At 40.3% G+C, this 21,857-nt stretch overlaps 1 protein-coding gene across 50 annotated transcripts in view; it reads right to left on the bottom strand.

Moving 5' to 3' along the window:
- Window positions 1-21,857, bottom strand: part of SIPA1L1 (signal induced proliferation associated 1 like 1) — a 409,504-nt gene that overhangs the window by 22,724 nt on the left and 364,923 nt on the right. For 34 of the 50 annotated variants that reach the window (XM_065548978.1, XM_073997682.1, XM_065548980.1 and 31 more), the window contains 5 exons: window positions 17,425-17,571; window positions 14,065-14,189; window positions 11,787-11,849; window positions 11,229-11,347; window positions 6,602-7,044 (listed from right to left, as the gene is read on the bottom strand). In XM_065548978.1, coding sequence (XP_065405050.1) covers window positions 6,602-7,044; window positions 11,229-11,347; window positions 11,787-11,849; window positions 14,065-14,189; window positions 17,425-17,571 — 897 coding nt within the window. The remainder of the gene's footprint in view (window positions 1-6,601; window positions 7,045-11,228; window positions 11,348-11,786; window positions 11,850-14,064; window positions 14,190-17,424; window positions 17,572-21,857) is intronic. The other 16 variants (XM_073997672.1, XM_065549002.1, XM_073997689.1 and 13 more) reach the window with 1 other exon arrangement.

Here is a 21,857-nt window from a genome sequence, read left to right as displayed (position 1 = left end):
TTCTGTACTCTATCCAATAGAGTACGGAACACAATTTAGAAGACACTAATTCCAAAGGACTGGGGGGAAAACAAACAAGTGAAGTAGGGATGATTAAGTTGACAAAGAAGATATCCAAGTGACTGCAGTAAAGAAAAATTGTCCATCTATAAAAGGCAGATATTTAACAGTATAAGGGCATACTAATACATACAGCATAGGGAAATGAGTGGCTAGCTATATGCAGCAGCAGAAGCCTCAGGGATCATTGTGGACCAGAAGCTGAAAAGCCTGTAATGCTAAGCTATTTAATAAGGAGCTAACAAGATATCTATGAACATTATCATTTTATTGGCCATAGCTGAGAAGAGTGTCATGTGCAGGTTTGGCATCTAAAAAGGATAAACAAAACAAAGCCGGAAGCTTGAGAAGAGAAAATATGATTATAGGATGAAACACACAAAGTGTAGTTCTAAGAGCTGTGGGAGATACCTGCCTGTTAAAAGAAAAGTCACTAGAAAAGTGTTAAGGCAGGTGATAAAGAGTTTACAAAAGGAAATGACAAAAAACCTTTGGTCTTAAAATGACATTTACAGTCTGCAATACATTTGATAATCTTTTTTATGTTCAACAAACATATAAAAACAGCCATTTAGTAGGTGGAACAGGACTTTGGTTTGGTGGTACTAGGCTATGCTAATGTGTATGACACAGCACATTACCAGCTGCAGGTTTTATCCATCAGTCACTTAGTTTCTGACCTGCTCTCTATTGTGTAGACTGAACAAGCTGACTGCTGAAATGCAGTTTGCTGGCCAGTGAACTGAAAGATGCAATAGTAAGCCGTCTTCATTTGTCACCATGTGCTTGTATCTGTTTAATTTGTGCACCTTAAGATCCTACGGTGTATTCCATGGCCAATATGCCATCTCCTAGATTACAGATGAGGGACAAGCCAGGTGAAATGGTACAACTGGCCACAGGCCACATAGCTGATCAGTGGTAGAACTGAGACTTGAACCAGGGTCTCAGGTTCCAAATCTATTTTCCCTATGTTCCTCTCTCAACTTGCCTGGGGGTAGAGAGCTATACCAAATTTTCCTTCTTTCTTTTTTTGCAAATGAACACCTTATAGTCAATAATCTACGTCCAATAACTAGGTTAAGGCAAAAAGGGCCAACCACATGTTCTCAGAATCTTAGATGTCAAAAGTCTTCATGAGAAAACACTCAGCTCATAAAAAAAAAATTATCTCTTAATTGTGTATTTGAGCTGTAGCTAGAGGAATGGAATTAAATATTGAAAAGGGAGAGGACTTATTACATACTGAAATTATTTAGAAAAGTTGTGTGGGCCAGGCTCAGTGGCTCATGCTGGTAATTCCTGCACTTTGGGAGGCCAAGGTGAGAGGACTGCCTGAGCATACGAGTATGAGACCAGCCTGAACAACATGGTGAGACCCTGTCTCTACAAAAGTATTAAAAATTAGCTTAGCATGGTGGTGCATGCCTGTAGTCCTAGGTACTCAGGAGGCTGAGGCGGGACGATCACTTGAGCCCAGGGGGTCGAGGCTATAGTGAGCTACAGGGCCACCACTGAACTCTAGCTTGAGTGACAAAATGAGAGACCCTGTCTTAAAAGACAGAGAGAGAGAGAGAAAAGCTGTGAAATCTCTTGAGATTATTTTTTTCATCCCCCCCACCCCGCAACAAACCAATTGTATGAATTCTCATCCTGGTAGAATGCTTTACATATGACAAAGAATGGGCTCTCTGCCCTTTCTGAATTCCTTTGGGCCTTATGATTTAATGACACTTGAAGAATTTGGGCTTGCTATATCAACTGAATGAATGGATTAGTTGCTTCATAGAACAAAGTAAAAAAATGTGTTGTTAGTGAGATCTGCATCAAGCATCTGTGGCTTGACAGAGGGCTCATTTTCTCAAGGTTCACTTGAACTTTCTTCCTCGGTGGTTCTAGTTTTCAGTCTTTGAGGTTACTAAAAGTAACTGGTTCTGGATAAAATAACCACTCACCCCCCAAAAGCTGGAAGAGGTGTGGCAAGATCGCTTAGGCCAGATCACCTGGAGTTCTGTTGTGTAACAGCAAGATATTACACAATTGTGAATGTTCATTGTGTGCAGTGACACAAAGCAAAAACTACCAATTAAAATGATCCATACCCACAACCTAGGCTAAAGCAAATAGAGCTAACCACATCTCTTAAGAGAAGTTCTGGTTTTGTTATGTCAGAGGTTGAACTTTCAAATTCTGAGTTAGTCCATAATATTCAGAAAAATAACATTCTCATCTTAAGGAAAAAATATAAAAGAGAGGCAATTAATTGTTAGTAACTTAAAAAAAAATTCCAGGCAGAAAAGATTTAGAGAAGGAAATGTTACAGATAAAGACAACGAAGTAACTTCCAAACAAAAACGGAAGGCATATTTCTCACATACATAGGATGACAACGAGGGTGCAGAGAACAAAATTTAAACACACCAGGGCATACACGGAGGCACACAGACCGCCCAGTGTGCCAGAGTAGCCTGAGGCAGTCCTAATGTTCAGTGTAAACCACACACGCGAAGGCTTTCTTTTCCTCAACTCTCAAGAAACACAGCTTTTGTGGCATGAACAGTTAACTTATTAGGTCAACCAGAAAAAGCACATTCATGAAATGGAACTGTGCTGACAACTGTGGGCAGGCATTTTTCTTGGTCTTTAACCAGTTCTTCCAGTGATAATGTCAGACACTGACCAACATATATCTAGATCCTGACTGATATTTGCAAAGAAGCTGTTCTGAAGTTCTTCCTTGTCATACTTGGTAGAGTTTAAAAACTTTTATGTAGACATGACTTTACGAAGACTTCATGCTACACAAGGACTCTATGTATGCTCTCATGACTACCCCTAGAAGCACTGCAGCTCTGTGCGAATACTGATGCATCCATACAATAACCTTCAAAATAGTGGTTTTCCAGGAGCCAGGAGTTGAGGATTTATGTAACTTTTGAACTGGTTTATTGAGTCATCAGGCAAAAAACATAAAAGAAAAGTTACTCTTTCTTTGTTTTTTTCCAGACAGTGTCTTGCTGTGTTGCCCAGATTGACCTCTAACTCTTGGGCACAAATGATCCTCCTGCCTCAGTCTCCTGAGCAGCTGGGACTATAGGCGCTTGCCACCGTGCCCAGCTAGTTATTTCTATTTGCTCATTGGCATGTATTGAGTATCAATCTATTGTGTTCATGTTGGCACAGACTATGCAAATATACTTAGGATGAACATATTGGGTGACAAATCGTGTTGTACTGACTGGATGGCAGTAAAAAGGTATATGTGATCACATAAGTGGGTAGTAATTGGCTACAGGTATCTGAGGGGGCTTTAGGGAAGCAAGAGGAAGCCAGTTTTGAGACCTGGAGAATGGCAGGCTAACAACCGTGGACACCAAAACAAGTCAGGCCAGTCAGTTACAGAAGAGATGTCTATTGTGCAAGCCTGAGGTAGGGCTTTTAGCTTTCTCATGTGTGGTCTTAAATTAAGCTCCAACATCTGAAACAGCACTGGTCAGCAGGACTAGAGCATTTTGGACTGACTGAGGAGGTCCTTGATTGCCACACAAACTGGCACTGCCTACTGCCAAGGCAAGAACCCTAAGAAGAAAATGAATGCTGCTGGTAAGAATGTCCTTAAATTACTACTATCTTCACCTCTCCTAGGCTTACCACTAATCATTTTTTTTCTAGTGGTTCATTTTAAGATCTGAAAGTGAAACATCCATTACCAAAAAATAAAATAAAATAAATTTTCTCCCTAAATTTCCAAGCTTCATAGATAGACATATTCTAGGGAGCAATAATTTAGAGCAAGTGATACCTTTTTAGTTATAGAAAGTTATCAGTATGTGTAATGACATTTAAATATAGCAACTCTATGTAATTACCAACCTGTATTAATGCAGCTCTCATGAGGAGCTACACAAAATCTGCATGATCATCAAGAGGGAAACTAGAGGACAGAGGAGGTAGGAATGGAGCCCAGCCAGAAAGATGCAGTGAAACTTAATCACTGTAATTTAGACTTTGTCACTGAGTCCCAGGTACAAGCTCTTTTAAGCACTGTCAAGACATCTCTACATTAATTGCTGTTCCTGTCTTCTGAGGACACAAACACTCTAATTTGCTGTGATTTTAGTTTTTCTATAGCAATGTGCATTTGGTGGCTAAGTCCCCTTTCCTCCAGAAAAGGCAGGCTGCTAAAGCTCTGATTATCCAACTCACTCTGCCAAGATCAACATACCAAAGTCTCAAAACATCCCTACTTACCAGAGTCTAGAAATGAATGTCACTCAACAAATGAGTGGGTGAGAAGCTCTGCCACCCTCCCTGGACGGCCACATTCTTCTCTTCTCTAGTAAGTTTGACTTTCAATAGGAGAGTTATTTCTAAAGGATGATTTCAATGATTCTGCATTCTTCCAGTTAGAAGCAGAAAATTAGGTAATCCTTTGAGGCCTTCAGGCAGCTCCAGTCAGCACATTCAGATAATGCAAACTCAGGTGCTTTTTTCAGGGAGCTTTGTTGATCCCCTGGGATTTGTTAGATAATGGGACAGCCACACATTCTGTGCTTCGGTTTCAGGGGCCCAGCTCTTTCCAACCTCACTCCATGGTGATGCCATTTGAGACAAGATCTCTATAACCAACTTTCTTCTGCCATCACATTGGACCAGAGAAATATTTTTAGATGGAAGATATTCTTAAAAAAAGGCATCCTCTTTTCAAAATGACAGATTGAAAACCAAAGAAATACGAGTCAAACTAAACTTAAAAACCAGAGAGAAACTATTCAGATCTGCAAAATGTTCTAAGTCAATGCACAATCTACTCAGATGGGGATGTGCCAAGAACAGCCAGCGAGTGTCTTGTGTGATTCTGTCTATATGGTTATGGCATCTGATGCCCACTTCCTGTTCTACTTTGGCAAACACATCTCTTACACCATTTGCATCAAACAATCTACTATCTTAATTGTGGAACAGAATACATAGTACTCAAGAATACTGAGACTACTTTCCCAATTTCATTTTGCTTGGAAGCCATGAGTTTCCAGACCTATCACCACCATTTTGAGATCTGCAATGTGGTAGCAGTAAACAGAAACAACACTCGTGAAAGGCTTCAGCTTCATACCACAGGGCCTGACATTTTAAATGAAGGGAAACTCAATGATAAGTAATGATAGAAACTCCATGAGAAAACGGAATACTTAGCTGGTCAAGTGAAAGGAATCTAAATTAAGTAGAAATTAAGTAGAGGATGTCCTCTCTCCTTAAGGTTATCTGGGGTTTACTGACAGATTATGGGCCTGGATTTCCATTTGAAAAATAAAAACTAAATTAAGCCTCTCTACTATTTTTCTCTTTTCTTTTCTCTCTCTCTATTTCTTTCTTTCTTTCTCTTTTTCTTTTTTTGAGACAGAGTCTCACTCTGTTGCCCAGGTTGGAGTGCAGCTGCATGATCTTGGCTCACTGCAACCTTTGCCTCCTGGGTTCAAGCAATTCTCCTGCCTCAGCCTCCCAAGTAGCTGGGATTACAGGTGCCCACCACCACGCCCGGCTAATTTCTGTATTTTAGTAGAGATGGGGTTTCACCATGTTGGCCGAACTGGTCTCAAACTCCTGACCTCAAGTGATCTGCTCACCTCGGCCTCCCAAAGTGCTGGGATTACAGGTGCGAGCCACCATACCCAGCCTTTACTACTTTTCTTGAGGTCATAATCATAACAGACCCAGAAGATAGCAAGGCTAGATGCTCTCACACATTGATCAATGACTGACAACAACTGAAGGTAAAAGGAGAAAGCACACACAGATTAACAGGCCTAAAAAGACAGTGATGGAATCCTTCTTCCCTATATGGATCTTGTCACATTTGGGATTTTAGGCTCAAATCAAGAGGAATTGACAAACAGTATTTATCTAGAGGCGTGATCTCCAAGGATACAGGGGAATGTGTACTTTCCTATTCTGAAAGGTGTGTCTAATTTTAGCTACACGTTTGTGTTGGACATCCCCTACTCTCAACCCATCGCTGCCAGGAGCCAATTACTGAAAAAAAGTTACTATGAAAGTATCAGGTAAGTGAGGTTCTCGGCTAGAGAGGCATGTAAAGGATGTGCCTGGCATCATAAACGATGCTCTGTTACTCAGAAAAGACTCCTTTCTTTTAAATATATGGTCAATATTTTAAAAACGTAGTCTTCAAAAGCTTGTCCCAGTATATATTCCCTATCACTCACCAAAAGCCAACATTACAAAATTACAAATTTCCTCTCAAATTGTGGTAGCCAGGAAAATTAAAAAAAAAAAAAAAAAAAATCAAATCCAACTTAAAAAAGAATGAATCTGCAAAATTTTCTCACAGTTTAAAATAATGCACTAAAATTGCAGGATTAAAGTATTTTGAAGGCAAGTAAAAGACATTAAACATATAAAAATAATTGTCACTGCAGAAAAACCTTTTCTTATACACTATTGAGCAAAGTAAAGTGGGCTGAGGCCAGGGACCTGGGCTTAAGTCTGCGCTGGGCATCGGAGAGACAGCGGGGAAGGTTACCTTGTGTGGGAAGCAGCATCGTTTATACTGAAGGTGCTGTTCTCCCTTGTCAGAGGGCTCGAGCCGGCTTGGCTCTTGCTGTGTATGTCTAAGCTCAGGGAAGACTCTGCTTTCCGGTCCAGGCCGTGGCTCTCTGTCTCCAAAGTCCGATCTGCCATGGAGATTACTTCACTGGAGCTGTGCCATAGGGGTGCCACTTTCTCCTTGCCTGGCCCTGAGCGAGGTGATGATGTGGCAGCCCCCAGGGAGGCTGTGCTGCCATGGCTGGGGCCATAAGAGGTGGTGTCAATGCCACTGTCAGCAGAGGTGCCTTGCAGATAGTTATAGCTGTTGAGTTCGGATTCTGTGCGGTCCCCATCGTACCACTTCTCATCACTGTGGGCACTCGACGCATTGCTGGAGAGAGTATTGCTACTGGAGTGGCTCGAGTAGTGGCTATCAGACTGCAAGAGAAGCAGGATTTATTTGAGTGCAAAGTTTTGCTTCCTGAACAACAGAATAACAGAAAGGACACTGTGATTAGTTTCTAGTTATGAAGGCCTAAAAGTTCCAATAATGACAAGTCACAGTAAGGCAGGGAACCTATGTCACTCTAGTCCACTCAGAAGTATCCATGGCAAAGAGTACTAGAAATGTGTGTGTGTGTGTTTTTTTTAATCTTGTTTTTCATTATTTGATTTATGCTTAAGTATCAATACTAATAGGAAGAAATTTAAATTGTCATTAAAGTTTTAGTATATTAAAATAGAAAGGAAATGACATTTCCAAAGGGATTATAATTAGAAAGCATGTTAATTCTAAAAGCCCTATTTGTTCAGAGTAAATAGAAGGCTGAATATAAGACTTATTCCTAGAGAGCTCTCCTTCCCCAACTAGCCTCTATTTAGGAGACAGCCTTCTAAGACACGCTTTGAGGTAAAATTTATACAGAGGTGCCAAGGTAATTCAATGGGAAAAAAATTAGGTTTATCATGAAACGATGGTGATAGAACTGAATATTCATATGCAAAAAATAAAGTTGGAACTGGGGCAGCGGCTCATGCCTATAGTGAGGGGATGAGTGCTAGGATAAGGATTGATAACAGAAGTGTTAATATGCCTCCTACTTTGTTAGGAATAGATCATAGAATTGCGTATGAAACTAAAAAGTACCATTCAGGTTTAATATGAGGTTGGGTGTTTAGGGGGTTAGCTGGGGTATAATTGTCTGGGTCACTTAGGAAGTCGGGTGAAAAAAGCACTAGTCCCAGCACTTTGGGAGGCCAGGGTAGGTGGATTGCTTCAGCTCAGGAGTTCAAGACCAGTCTCGGTAACACAGCAAAACCCCATTTCTACAAAAAATTCAAAAATTAGCCAGGCGTGGTGGTGCCTGCCTGTAGTCCCAGTTATACAGGAGGCTGAGGTGGCAGGATCACCTGAACCCGGGAGGTTGAGGCTACGGTGAGCTGAGATTATGCCACTGCACTGCATTCCAGCCTGGGTGACAGAGCGATACCTTGCCTCAAAAAAAAAAAAAAAAGAAAAGAATAAAGTTGGATCCTTACCACATAGAAAAATAAACTCACAAATGATCAAAGATCTAAATGTGAAAGCTAAAACTATAAATCTCTTACAAGAAAACATGTGTAAGTCTTCGGGACCTCCAGTTATAAAACGGTTTCTTAGCTATGACAACAAAAACATATAAAACAAAATAAAAAAATAAATTGGACGTCATAAAAAGTTAAAACTTTTGTGCTTCAAATAGCCCAATTACACAATGGGCAAATGATTCGAATAGTCATTTCTCAAAAAAACAAAAAACAAAACACAAAACACAAACGTCCAACAAGCACATCAAAAAATATTCAATATCATTAGTTATTAGGGAAATATGAATCAAAACCACAATGAGATGCCACTTCGGCTATAATCAAAAAGCCAGATGATAATGAATGTTGGCAATGTTGGGAATATAAAATGGGGTGGTAACTATGGGAAAATAGCTGCAATTCTATGTTAGTATATACCCAAGAGAAATAAAAATGCATGTTTCATTGTACATGGATGTTTACAGCCGAATTATTCATAATAGTCAAAAAGTAAAACAAACAAAAAATCCAAATGTCCATCAACTAATACATGGATTAAAAAATAGGGTATATCCATAAAATCGAATATTACTCAGCTATGAAAGGGAATGAAATACTGATTCATGCTACATGGATGAATCTTGGGAACATAATCAGCGAAAGAAGCCAGGCTCAAAAGGCCACATATTGTATAATTTCATTGTATGAAATGTCCAGAGTAGGCAAATCCAGAGAGAGAAACTGGTGACTGTCTAGGTCTTTGAGGGGATGACAAGCAGTCGGTGGTGGTGATGAAAATGCCCAGGAATCAGGTGGTGCTGGCTGCACAACTCTGAATACGCTGCTAAAAACCACTCAATGGTATATTTTAAATGGGTAAATACAATGGTATATTTTAAATGGGTAAATACTATGGTATGTGAATTATATCTCAATTTAAAAAGTGTATGGAACTCTTTCCATATGCTGGCTTAGATGCTTAGAAAGAACATTTTATAGAATTTCCCAAAGAAATAAGAATTTAAAAGATATCTGAATAAAGTAATATTTTAAATCAGAGGGAGGCAGGAAGTCCGGATGATGGAGATTAAGAGAAAAGAACAGAGAAGGAACTGTGTGTGTGCATGTGTTTGTGTGTGTGTCTTTTGGTGGAGGAAGGAGCAGGCTCTTCATTGGCTAAGGGGAGGGGCAGGAGTAGGATATGCCAGTTTCTTTCTTTCTTTCTTTCTTTTTTTTTTCTGACAGAGTCTTGCTCTGTTGCCCAGGCTGGAGTGCAGTGGCATGATCTCAGCTCACTGCAACCTCTGCCTCCTGGGTTCAAGCGATTCTCCTGTTTCAGCCTCCAGAGGAGCTGGGACTACAGGTGTGTGCCACCACACCTGGCTAATTTCTTGTATTTTTAGTAGAGACGGTTTCATCATATTGGCCAGGCTGGTCTCGAACTCCTGACCTCAAGTGATCCACCTGCCTCAGCCTCCCAAAGTGCCAGGATTACAGGGGTAAGCCACCGCACCCAGCCACCAGTTTCACCTCAAAGTGAAACATCTCTTCCCCTTGAAAAAAGAATCAATCCCAGTTACTTTATTGGTGTTACTCTAGCTTTCCTCAATAACAACTTACTAAGTGCTGTAATAAAACCTTCATTTATTCTTAATAGGACAGAACTTCTTTAGCTCCAGACCTGTGCTGGGAAATCTGGTGACCCTTAGTCATGTGTGGCTACTGAGTACTTCTAACATGGCTGGTTTGAATTGAGATGTACCAAGAGTGTAAAGTATATAATACATTTCTACAGAAACATAATGGGAACTATACATGTAATATTAAATTTTCTAGTAGCCAAATTTTAAAAAGTAGAAAAGAAACATGTGAAATTAATTTTAATAATATATTTTATCTAGCCCAACCTGTCCAAAATATTATTTTATCATGTAATCAGTATAAAAATTATTAATGAGGAGAAATTTATAGATCAGTTGGGATAACCTATCATTTACAAGTAGAATTGTGACAATATCACATTGTCACAACTTGTCTCAGTAAATATTTTCCTCATAGAAAGATTCTGCTCAGTAGGCTGGATGCAGTGAGCTGAGTTCGCGCCACCGCACCCCAGCCTGGGCGACAGAGCGAGACTCCATCTCATAATAAAAAAAAAAAAAAAAAAAAAAAGAAAGATTTTCCTCAGCAAATCTTTTTCTTCAGAGCAAAGTGCAGGGCATGCTCACTCTCCCTTGTTTTTTTTGGCTCAATATTCATTTTTCTACAGCAAAACTTACATGCATCTCTCATTTAAAGTTCTCTGGGCATCTTCCATAGTGAACTAGTAAGCATGAAATACAGTATTTCCTCATTCTATAGAATGACGTGAATATAAACATACACATTCCAGTGAACAGACACACCAAGGAAATCAACCGCATGGGGAGGGCATCCCATCCCATTAGCAGTATCAGGGAAGAAGAGTGAGGAAAAAAAAGAATAAGAGGGGGGTTGGAGAATGATAACCTCATATTCCCAATTTTACTGTAAGTGAGAAGGAAGTGTGTATTACTATAGCAAAAGGATGAAATGTGTATGGCTATGAAAGATAAGAGAAGCGGTAGAGGAGGCACAGGGGAAGCTGTCTGTCTCCTATTCCTCCTTTACTGCAGCAGAGTCAAAGATATGGTTGGAGCATCAGTCCTGCTGGAGTCCTCCCATGGCTGGAGCAGGACTGACACTCTAACCACATCTCATGCTTGCAATTGTGTAAGCAAAAAAAAATCAACTTCTAATACATTTCCATTCCTAACATTCCAGGATTGTTAGTGATTGAATCAGATGACCAGACCTGTGGGTGTGGCAGAAGCACAGCAATGAGGAATTACAATTTATCTCAAAGCAATCGAAAGGCCATAGCAGCAGAAACTGCAAGGCCATGGCAGCAAACGACCACCCTTTGCCAGAATGATTTCCTCTTTGGCCATGTAGAGAAAACAGCAGAGCATTTTCACAGTGCAAGGAAGGTACACTGCTAGGAATCTAATATTTTTTTAAGTTTACAGTTAACTTACATGCCCTTGTTTGTTTGGAGACAAATGAACCACTGGATCCTGCCGCATTAATCTCCCACTGGGGCTCTCTCGGAAAGCTGGCAGTACCTTTGATACTGCTGGGAGATGGCATGTTGGCTCTGGAATACAGCATAGGACATTATGGTGCAGGCACTAAGCAGAAACAAGCACATGGTGACAAATGAAGATGGCTTGCCATTGCATCTTTCAGTTCACTGACCAGCAAACTCTGCATTTCAGCAGTAAGCTTGTTAAGAGTCTATATGATAGACAGCAGGTCAGAAACTTAAGTGGCTGATGGATAAAGCTTGCAGCTGGTGACAACTTGTCACATCATACACATTAGCATAGCCAAGTACCACCAAACCAAAGGCCATGAACAACGCAGCAAAGTTCAGAATCAACTTTTGGTTTGGGGGGAAAAATTTGGATTATATGAATTAAATTTATGAAATTCATTCATTGCCAAGTGTGGCTAACCTAGCTTGGTCTACATTACCTAGACAGGCATGGATGCAATCACGTGTTACTTACCATGACACTTTGGAAATATTTTACCTGTATATTCATGCTGCTCGAGGACAAAAGAATTGAAATCCTGAGGTCCTCTATAACTGTAAGCTGAGCACAACAGAAAAGACACACAGCAACTAGTTTACTTAAAACAATTGCTTCCTTTGGGACTCCAAGCTGGCGTTCAAGATGGGGTTCCAAAAGTGAGAGATAAAGAACTTATCCTCCATAACACCACTACAGCTAATAGCAAGAATCCTGGGCCTCTGAAACACCCTTCCTAACACGTAGAGGACAGGGCAAAATACTCCTTGACTCTGACTCTCGACCATTTCCAAAAGCAGAGGCAGAAAAGCAAACAGCCATAAAGGTAAGTGAGCCAAGTCAGTAAGTTAAACTCCTGTCTCCACTGTCAGGAGGGTACCTGTTGATACAATACACTGATGCCTAACCAATAAGAACCTCGTAAACATTCTCAATCAGTGCAAGTCATTAGAGAATGCTGTTCTTATAAACTGAGTAGAGAAAGGTCAGCCCATTATATACTCAATATTGGGTACTGAGTAATAAAAATGCAACAATTATTTTTCTTGACTTCTCCCTGGAATGGCTTATACCAGCTAAGCCTTCTGATTCCGTCTGATGTGCCAGTTAGGAAAGGCTGGGTTATTTTTCTGGAATGCTGGGATATCAAAAATTATTTTTAAAATTATTTTAACATTTTATTTGAAGGGTTGGATTTTCAACGGTGAAAGGCCACCACTTGGACCTCTTGTACTGTGGTGAAAGGCTTCTTTGGCAGACTTCAGGGGTATCTTATTTTTAAAAAAGGTATACCTTATGAAAAAGATAAACAAATACGTTTTAAAAATTCACCTACATTCATTTTTAAGTCTTATCTATTAAGAGTGGGATGCCACTAAAGTAAAGTGGATGCAGGGAAAAAAAGACCAGAGGGAGGTTAGTGTGAGAGAATGAACAGGGGTCTAGGAAGAACCTTGTAATTACCCTTTCCATCCCTTCTCACACTGTGTGACTTCCCGAGTGTGGCAGGCATGACACTGCACGCCTCACAAAGGGCTTGCTGGCAGCCTTGTTCAAAGCCTGCACCAGGAGCCAAAGAAAGTTGCTAAAGTCATGCTGAAGAAGGGATCCTTTTCACATGTGTCATTACCATCTTAACAGTATCAAAACATATGGGATTTAAAACATTCTGTCAAGAGTAGAAAAGCAGATCAGAATATGCTCAGGTTTTCTGTGTGAGGGTGGGTGGGATAAGAGTAGAGAATGACAGATGGCTTCAATAACAAGGCACATCTCACTGAAGCTACTGGAACAAAGCATATCTTCAGAACCTAGGAACTCCATTTCTCTTCCTCAACCCCTGTCTTGGTGGAATACATCTCCACTCCTTGCCATGTCCATGGTTAGTACATTTACTCGGGCACAGTCATTAAAACAGGACAGAACAATGAATTTGCAGAGAAGATTAACAGATGGGTCTTGTCTTATAAGGTTATCCTTTTCAGTCCTGAAATGTACACCTTTTTTATCCTACATTGATGCAACTAGAGATTAAATAAAGGAGGAAAAAATCCAACAGTCTAACAATCTAGATTCACGTTAATGATGCATCAACTGCGTTGGTACCAAATCCCTGAGGCTCCTGTGTTGAAAATCTTGTTTCATGGCAAAATGTTATTGTATCAACTAGTGTTATGGTATCATTGTGAAACAACACATATATAGAAAGAAAGGGCTATGCAGTAGAAATCCGGGCGTGAGCTTGCTAATGCAAATCTCTTCCACCCAGCTGTTTCGTACTGCTAAGACATTTCCTTAGCTGACAGCTTAATAGCAGAGTGAGAAGAATTTTTTTTAAAAGCACATCAGGGAGGAAAGAGATTCTAAGCAAGCTACAGATATGACTAAACAATAATTGTATTTCTTTCCCACTTTGTTCATAGTCTTGTTTTTTAACTTGACATGAAGTATACCAAGCAATCTCTCAAGGTACTTATTCTAGGCAAAAACAAATTAACAAGGAGGGGGAAGGCACTTAGTTTGGTAGTCTGGTGTTTTAATTTAGGTGCTGAAAATAATTCCTATCCCCTTTTCACTTTTGAATTTGGGGTCACTTAGAATTCCTTTTCTCTTAGGTCTTATTTATTGCTTTCACTTATACATAATCTAAGAGACTTAATTCTAATTCATATTTATTAACTAGGGCTGTCTTTTATAAAAATGTTTTGATAACATCATCAAGAGGTGACCTAAGTCACCTTGTAAAAGCACTTGCTTCTTGTAGAAATTGATTACTTACCCATCTGGTCAGCAATGCTATCCTCACTTCTTTGCCAGCTAGGTGTGGATTTTCCGCTGCCACCGATATCTGACTGGGTGTTCTGTCTGTCAATGGAGGCCGGGGATCTACGGCTCACTCCAAACCTGTGGTGATTTCCGCAAAGGCAAAGACAACATCAGGGACCTTACCCATGAGGGGAAGGCAGTCCTGGGTGTAATGAACTAAATTTTAATGACAGGCACTACTGGTTTTTGCTTACGTGTCTGTACTTGTATACACACCCTGGTTTGTGTTTATGTGGGTGTGGAAATGTGTATGTTGTGGTCAATATACACCACTCTGCTCAAAAAGGTATGAATGCTACGTAAACAAACTTGTAACAATGAGGGCAGAAGCCATTAGGACTGAGCTAACCTAAGGTATGTAGTGTAAGAAACCAAAATTTTCTAAGCCCTTGTACAGCCAAGTTCAGACTTATTCACAGCCAAAAGAAAAAGTTCACAATCTAAATATTAATGTTCCATATATATCTTCCAAATGGTATATTGTGGAGATTTGTTCCTCTTAACTTTGTAGTTTACTAAATCATTAAGTCAGTGGTTCTTGGAACAAGTATTTTCTGAGTACTTGCTTTGTGGTCTGAAATACAAAGATTACTATCATTTAGATCATGTAGAAACCATGTTCAAACTGTATAAATTTTAAACTGCCTTTGGGAAGGGCAATTTGGAAGCAGGTAAACTGGCAAAAAATAAAGGCAAATGTTTATTTCTGGAAAGAACATTTAGCTATTTAGTGAGCCAGTTTTATTTTTCCCTTTGTAAAATAATAATACATGCTTAATTAAAGCATATGCCTTGACTAGCAATATCAACAAATTAAATACTGACTGAGCCCATGAAAAAGTGCCAGAGTGTAGAATTTAAACATTCATATGGAAATTTACTAATTTATATGTGGTTACTAATGAACTTATGCATAATCTACACAATAAAAGACCAAACAGGGGCTAGGAGCAGTGGCTCACGCCTGTAATCCCAGCATTTTGGGAGGCAGAGACAGGAGGATCACTTGAGGACAAGAGTCGAGACCTGCCTCGGCTACAGTGTGAGACCCCAGGCTCTACAAAAAATAAAAACATTAGCCGGGGGTGGTGGCCACTACAGTCCCAGTTACTCAGGAGGCTGAGGTGGGAGGATGGCTTGAGATGGGCCTGGAGGAACTGATGCTCGTGGGTGTCTCCTTGCTATAGGCTGATACGTGTATGGGTAAAACCAGGAAGTAGCACACCGGAAAGGCAGGAGATAAACAATAGCAAGACCTGGGGCCAAGTTCCAACCCCCACCAAATATGACTGAACAAAGTCACTGAATTTTTGCCTCAATTTATGTGTAAAAACGGCAATTTCATTATAAGAATCCAAGGAGAAAAATCTATATAAAGCATCTGCAAAGCAGAAGGGGCTAGAAAAACATTTATCTTAATAAAACTCAATTTTTTTTTTTTTTGAGACGGAGTCTCACTCTGGCCCCCAGGCTGGAGTGCAGTGGCGCAATCTTGGCTCACTTCAAGCTCCGCCTCCCAGGTTCACGCCATTCTCCTGCCTCAGACTCCTGAGCAGCTGGGACTATAGGTGCCCGCCACCATGCCTGGCTAATTTTTTGTATTTTTAGTAGAGACAGGGTTTCACCGTGTTAGTCAGGATGGTCTCGATCTCCTGACCTCGTGATCCACCTGCCTCGGCCTCCTAAAGTGTTAGGATTACAGGCGTGAGCCACCGCGCCCAGCCAATAAAACTCTTATTATATCATCTCCCCAGTTACTGTTTCACAAATGCTTTTCATTTACATACCCCATCACAAGGCTCACTAAGCAAAGCTATCTCACATACTGATGTAGCATTTATTAAAAATAAAATCCTTGATTTAGGAAAACTTCTAATTGGTTAAAGTGGTCATTTAAAAAAATGACTCACAATTACACTTTTCGCCATCTCCTCCCTAAGGGTCCTTGTTTCATTCACAAGAGTAAATATACCTATTTGTGATCCTATTCTAAATTTTTACTAAGACTTTTTTAAAAGGCATGGAGATGCAAGTAAGAAATGGATTCTAATCATGCTTTTACTTTTTTATTTTTTAAGAGACAGGCCTATGTTGTCCAGGCTGGACTCATATTCCTGGCCTTAAGGGACCTTCTCCTGCCTTAGCCTATCAAGTATCTGGGACCACAGTGCCCAGCTTGCTTTTATTTTTTGGTAACAGTATAAACTTTTAAACCTCTGAACCTTTTAAACCTCTGAACTTAACGCTGGACATTTTTCTGGCCCTTTGGTTTTAAATAAACAATAAAGTAAGACTATCTTTAAACTCTGCTTTGGAAAACATTTTCATCTGATGAACTTTTAATTTCATTTCTCATATATGCCCCCATCCCCAATTTATTGTATGCCAGAGTATAAGGGATACCCAGTCCTGAGGAGCTAAGATAAAACTTGTTCTAAATTTTACTTGGTGCTGTTTTTGAAGAGCTTAATTGTTCTTTGTCCAGAGAAGCATTTAGTAGTTTAAGAGTCACACTTAGATTTGAAGGAGTTTTAAGTAATCATTTGGCTGACATATGAAACACATTCAGTGACCAAGGACTCTGCCTCATGAGGTCATCCAGTTCTTTCCAGGGCAGGCTGACAGCTTTGAAATATTTTCCTCAAAATAGGCTGGACCCTTCTTCTCTGTAACTTTCATTTACTGGCCTCAGTTGTCCTCACAGACAAGTATGATCCCCAATCTAAGAGTGCTGGAAGAAAGCTACTGTGGCTTCCTCACCTCCATATAATTCTCATCCTCAGCTTGCACATCCTCAGTTCTTTCTCCCACATGGTCTCCGAGCTCCTCATTTACCTGGGCCCTCTCTTTGGATCTGCCCTGCCTGGTCGGAACTCCTCAAAGTGTGTGGTCCAGAAGTAAATCTCCAAGGAGGGTGGAACAGGCTCTGTGTCTTTTCAACAGTTTTGCTTTTTAACTCCCTCTTATTCCCATCCTAAACTTGTACAGGTGTTGTTTCCACTTTGCAGTAAATAAGAAGTGACAAAATCTGAACTGTAAAACTAAACAATATATATAATGGACAAACTAATGCAATTTGATTTCTTTGCCACTGAGTTCTTCGTAGAGGCTAGATGATGATAAACTTCCTAAGAAGTAGTTTAAACCAGCCATGAAGCCATTTTTCTATCTGGATTATTAACTACATTTTCTCTTTTGTTTGTCTACAAATTGATCAAGGCTGGCTGAATGGAAGTCATTTTACATGTCTGAGTACAGATGAAAGAAATGACGCCAACAGGGACCACGTACAACGGGACAAACGCATACCTACCCTTCGGGCATGGACTTCTGCCTGTAAGTGCCCCCCACAGAACCAGTGTCACTGGATGAAGACAGGTTGCTAGGGGAGTTCCGACACTGGGATCTTGCTAAAGCCATGGATGAGACCGTCACATAGATGTCCGAACCAGGAGACAGCCTGCATGTGCAATACAAAAACACGAAGTCAACAATTCAAAGGGAAAATCCCAAGGCAATGCATGATGGATAAAATCATATAAATGTGACAAAAACAGTGACTTCATGGAGATAGTGAAAATGAAGCCAGCTGGAAGCCTACAAAAGAAACTTCCCCATAAAATGACTCCCTCAGGGAACAGCTGGAAAACTGCCTTGGGCGGGGAAGGGGGGGTGGGTGTCAAAAAATAAAGGGGAAAAAAGATCTAGAAAACATGTATGCTTCCAAAAGCTGCCAGAATTCAATGGGCTAAATTGCTTATGCAGTTTCCTAGTATGGCAGAGTAGAAGATAATTGAACCCAAGTGACATTAACATAGCAATTAATTCCAGTTTCTCACACTAGTCCTCCCAGAGTATATGACCATAGTAACACTGGTACATTTTTTGTATGCTTCTTTGTTTTCCAATTTTATTATTCACAGTCTGGAATGAATATTCAGATTTTGCTATTTAGTATTTATAATTTTGGTTGGTGGTAGTATCACCATATAAAAACCTCCATGAAAAAAATGCCTAAAACCACAGTTGGTGAATTTAACTAGAATTACTGAATATATATAATATCACAGTAGAAGTGTGCTCCACATGGGCACCTCATGTATCTGTTTCTAAAGTTACGGGTCCTTCACATTGCCAACTGGCTGTCAAGGCAGAAACCATAGCTTTGTGGTCAGGACAGACATATTTTTCCCCTCTACCTCCTCTACTCTAGTAGGCAACATGGCAACCACAGGGATATGAGTAAGTGACACTGTGCTGACAGTTGTGACTAGGTTTAAGCTAACCCTTAGTAACAATGGTATTTTATTTCAGAAGCAAATGCTGGCACAAATCACTTGACTCTTGTAGCAGGGGAGGTAATTTCCATTTTATAACTTAGGAAGTGAAATCTAAGTCATCGTTCAAGTTCACAACAAGCCAGGTCTCTAGACTCTAATTCCGCTGCACTCCATGCTAAACTACTGGTGTCCCCTAGAGAAGGCCTACATTTTTTTTTTCTTAATAAGACAGTGTGCAATGGGTTTGCATGCTCAAACAACTTTGCGCATAAAGCTATCCTAAGGCAAGTCAAAGTTTTGAAGCCTTGAGACAGAAGCTGCTTCACCGGCAGAGGCCCTGTCCCACAGTGCCTCTTTATCTTCTGAGTAGGGCAGGATGGGGCCTCAGGTATAGGAGGCTGAGAAGCTTTGCTAATAGAAAAAGAATAAGGATAGATATTAAAAAGTACAACTCCCAAATTAATCCATGCCCAAGAGGCAGGTCTGACTTGAGAGCCCAGATTTGTCTCCGGCTGTCTCCTAAACATGTCGACTGGACACCCTTCACCAGCAATCCAAATCAGACCTTTTCAAGACTAACACGTTTTATCCCACTCTCCAGCACCCCACACTGTCCTTCCTATATTTGTTATCTCAAGATAAACATCTTTTTTTTTTTTTGTACTACATAATGGCTTTATTCACAGGACAACTTGAGACTGCAAGTCATGTGACTAGTCAAGCTAAACATGGTGAAGCCATTTTTTCCCCTTCCTCTTTCTTTACTTTCCATAGTTAATTAAGTTCAACCACTATCTACTGAGCACAAACTGTGTGTCAGGCACCCTGATGCTGGTCCTGAAAACAGAAAGACAAAGAAGCTATCTAGTTTCCAACCTGCTGAAGGGCTTCTGAGTTCTCTCACCTGCAGCCTGGGTCAGTACAAGTGTCTCGATAGGTCTCTCAATTTCCAGGCTCTCCCCACCCCATTCCTCCAGCAGCCCCAACCCACCCTCTTCAGCAAGTCATCTGACTGCTAAAAGCCTATTCAAAGCTTCCCTTTGCCTATAGGATAGAGGACCAAATCCCCGAGACTCTCTTTAAGGCCTTGAACCATCTGACCAAACCCCATCCTCATCTCCATCCCCATTAATGGCTCCACACACCCTACATTCTAGAGACAGTTGAGGCGTCCCAGTTCTCAGACTCCACCCATTTACACTATTATTCATCTTTTTCTCTCTGCCTGGAATGCCTTCTTCCTTTGCTACTCACATAAAAAGGCCTGATTCCAACATCATCGCTCTGAATTCATAGATTAGAATCTCCTCAAATCCCATGACAGTCTGTTCTTTGCACCATTACACCATGTCATACAGAATGGTTATTTTATGTGTATTTGTCTCCCTTAACGTGAATTAAGACTCTGTTCTTAAGGGGCCAGGACTGAGCCTTATTTATCTTTACATCTCTGAGTGCTTAACATGTCTTTTGAATGAAGGAGAATCCCTATCAATGGTGTAGAAAAAGAAGAAGAAAAGGGGGATTCAGGACAAGTACCATAGTTATGTCAGATGCCCCAAGTCAGGAGTTCTCAACTATGATGGGGCTAGATCACCTGAACAACAGTTGGTCACTAATAATGAAGTGCCAAAATTTGTGAATAATTTAATAAAAGCAATTGTAACAGACTGAAAATTAATATGCCTTCTAAAATGCAAGAAAAAGGGATGGAGTTACAGGTGATAGAATTATATCTAAGCCCAGACACCCATGTGAGTATCATCAATCTTACATAATGATGGTGAGAGAACTTAGGACAACGCCTGTTCTAACTAGTGTGAAATGGGGCAAATAGGGAGACTTGGGATGTCAGTGTTCAGGAAATGTGGTGAGAAGAAAAAGAGGCAGGGTTTCTAAAGTCTTCCTGTTATCATTGTTGATCTTGCTGTTGCTATACAGACTGTGAGAAATATGGGCGAACCACCCACTGGCACTGTCATTAGGTTGCCAGGTCTCAAAGTAGGGTATGCGTGGGACAGGTATGGCGGGGCCACAGACTAGTGGGATACTAGCTCATCTCTACTTCAGGTAATGTGTTTTGATAAGAGAAAACAAAGACATTTATCTGGGTACCATAACATGGGTTTCTCTTTACTCTTTTCCACTGAGACATATTGCAAATTTCTCACTATTATTCTAAAGTGATTAATTGTGAAGTGATGTGAAAGGGGTAGGACTGGGAGGAGTTGGTTATGAAAAAGAAAACGAAGTAAGGCTTAAGGAATGACATGAATCCAAATGTAACAAAATACCACATTCCTTTCAACCTGAAGAGTTTGGCTCTTATACACACATAATAGAGAGAAACTTCAAATATAGTTTCATTTCATAGCTGCTTTGACTTTCTTACTGCAAAGGGGAGGAGGTGTTACAGAAAAACAGCAAAAAGGAGACAGCAGTGGCATGTTAACTCAGTGAAGATTAATGCAACGTGTAGGGGTCTGATGATTTTTTGACTTAGGGGTAGTAAACAAGTAATGCCAGTGAAGTATATTTACGGTAAACGTTGAAATGTTTATGCTTCTATGAGGAAGTTACAACCTAATTCCAAAGGAAAAGTCAAGATGTAACCTTTACATCTGCTTTTCTTACCCTGCTCTCCAAAACGTATATTAAGCTAAGATACCTCAGGCTAGTTCTCAACCTCAGCTTTCTTATTTGGCAAATGTATCAGAAAATTCTATTTGGTTACTGGAGTTATCCCAAAGTGAAAAAATAGCATTTTCAGAAGGCTGGCATTCATTCGCATCCCTCTTTTGCATTTATATAACTCAATAGTGGCTTTGTTTTCGGACTGTTCACACACATAGAGCAACTGATGGAATGCCACCCAAATGTTTTTATGACTCTAGATGTATGTATGGTAGGCAAAGAAAAAAATCACAATTAGCCCTTATTCTGATGACTATTTTTTCCAAATACTCTGAATTTGAAACTATCACACAAATATTATTTAAGAACAGACCTAGTGGGAGAGTGGGAGGCACTGCCGCCTGTCTGGGTACTGGCAGTCCACTTCTGTGGAGATAGCCTGAGGCTGATCGTTATTGGAAGTTGGGCTGATTGCTATCCTGCCACTTTGAAGAGGTGCTTCAAGAACTGGGAGTAGCACCTCTCACATTGGCTCACATAGGAAAACCAGCACACTGACCTCCTGGATCTCTGTCCATCCCAACCCACCTCACAAGTGTACTCTGTTTTAAGGGTTGCTGAGTCCAGTGAAGTTACAGCAAGATCACAAGTCTTTTCTTCTCTTTTGAGATAAATCCAGATCTTTCTGGTTAGTCTTAAAGAGCCCCAAATGTCTGATGTTAATGTCCCAATAGGTTTAGAGGACGAAGATTAATACCTCTTTCAATTGCTCTGAGATCTTTCCATTCTGTTGAATACAGGCAATATTCTTTTTAAAGAATGCTCTCGTCAC

This window comes from Macaca fascicularis, chromosome 7, assembly GCF_037993035.2.
Source record: "Macaca fascicularis isolate 582-1 chromosome 7, T2T-MFA8v1.1".
In the NCBI taxonomy this organism is placed as follows: Eukaryota; Metazoa; Chordata; class Mammalia; order Primates; family Cercopithecidae; genus Macaca; species Macaca fascicularis.
This window is presented reverse-complemented; position numbering and strand designations above follow the sequence as displayed.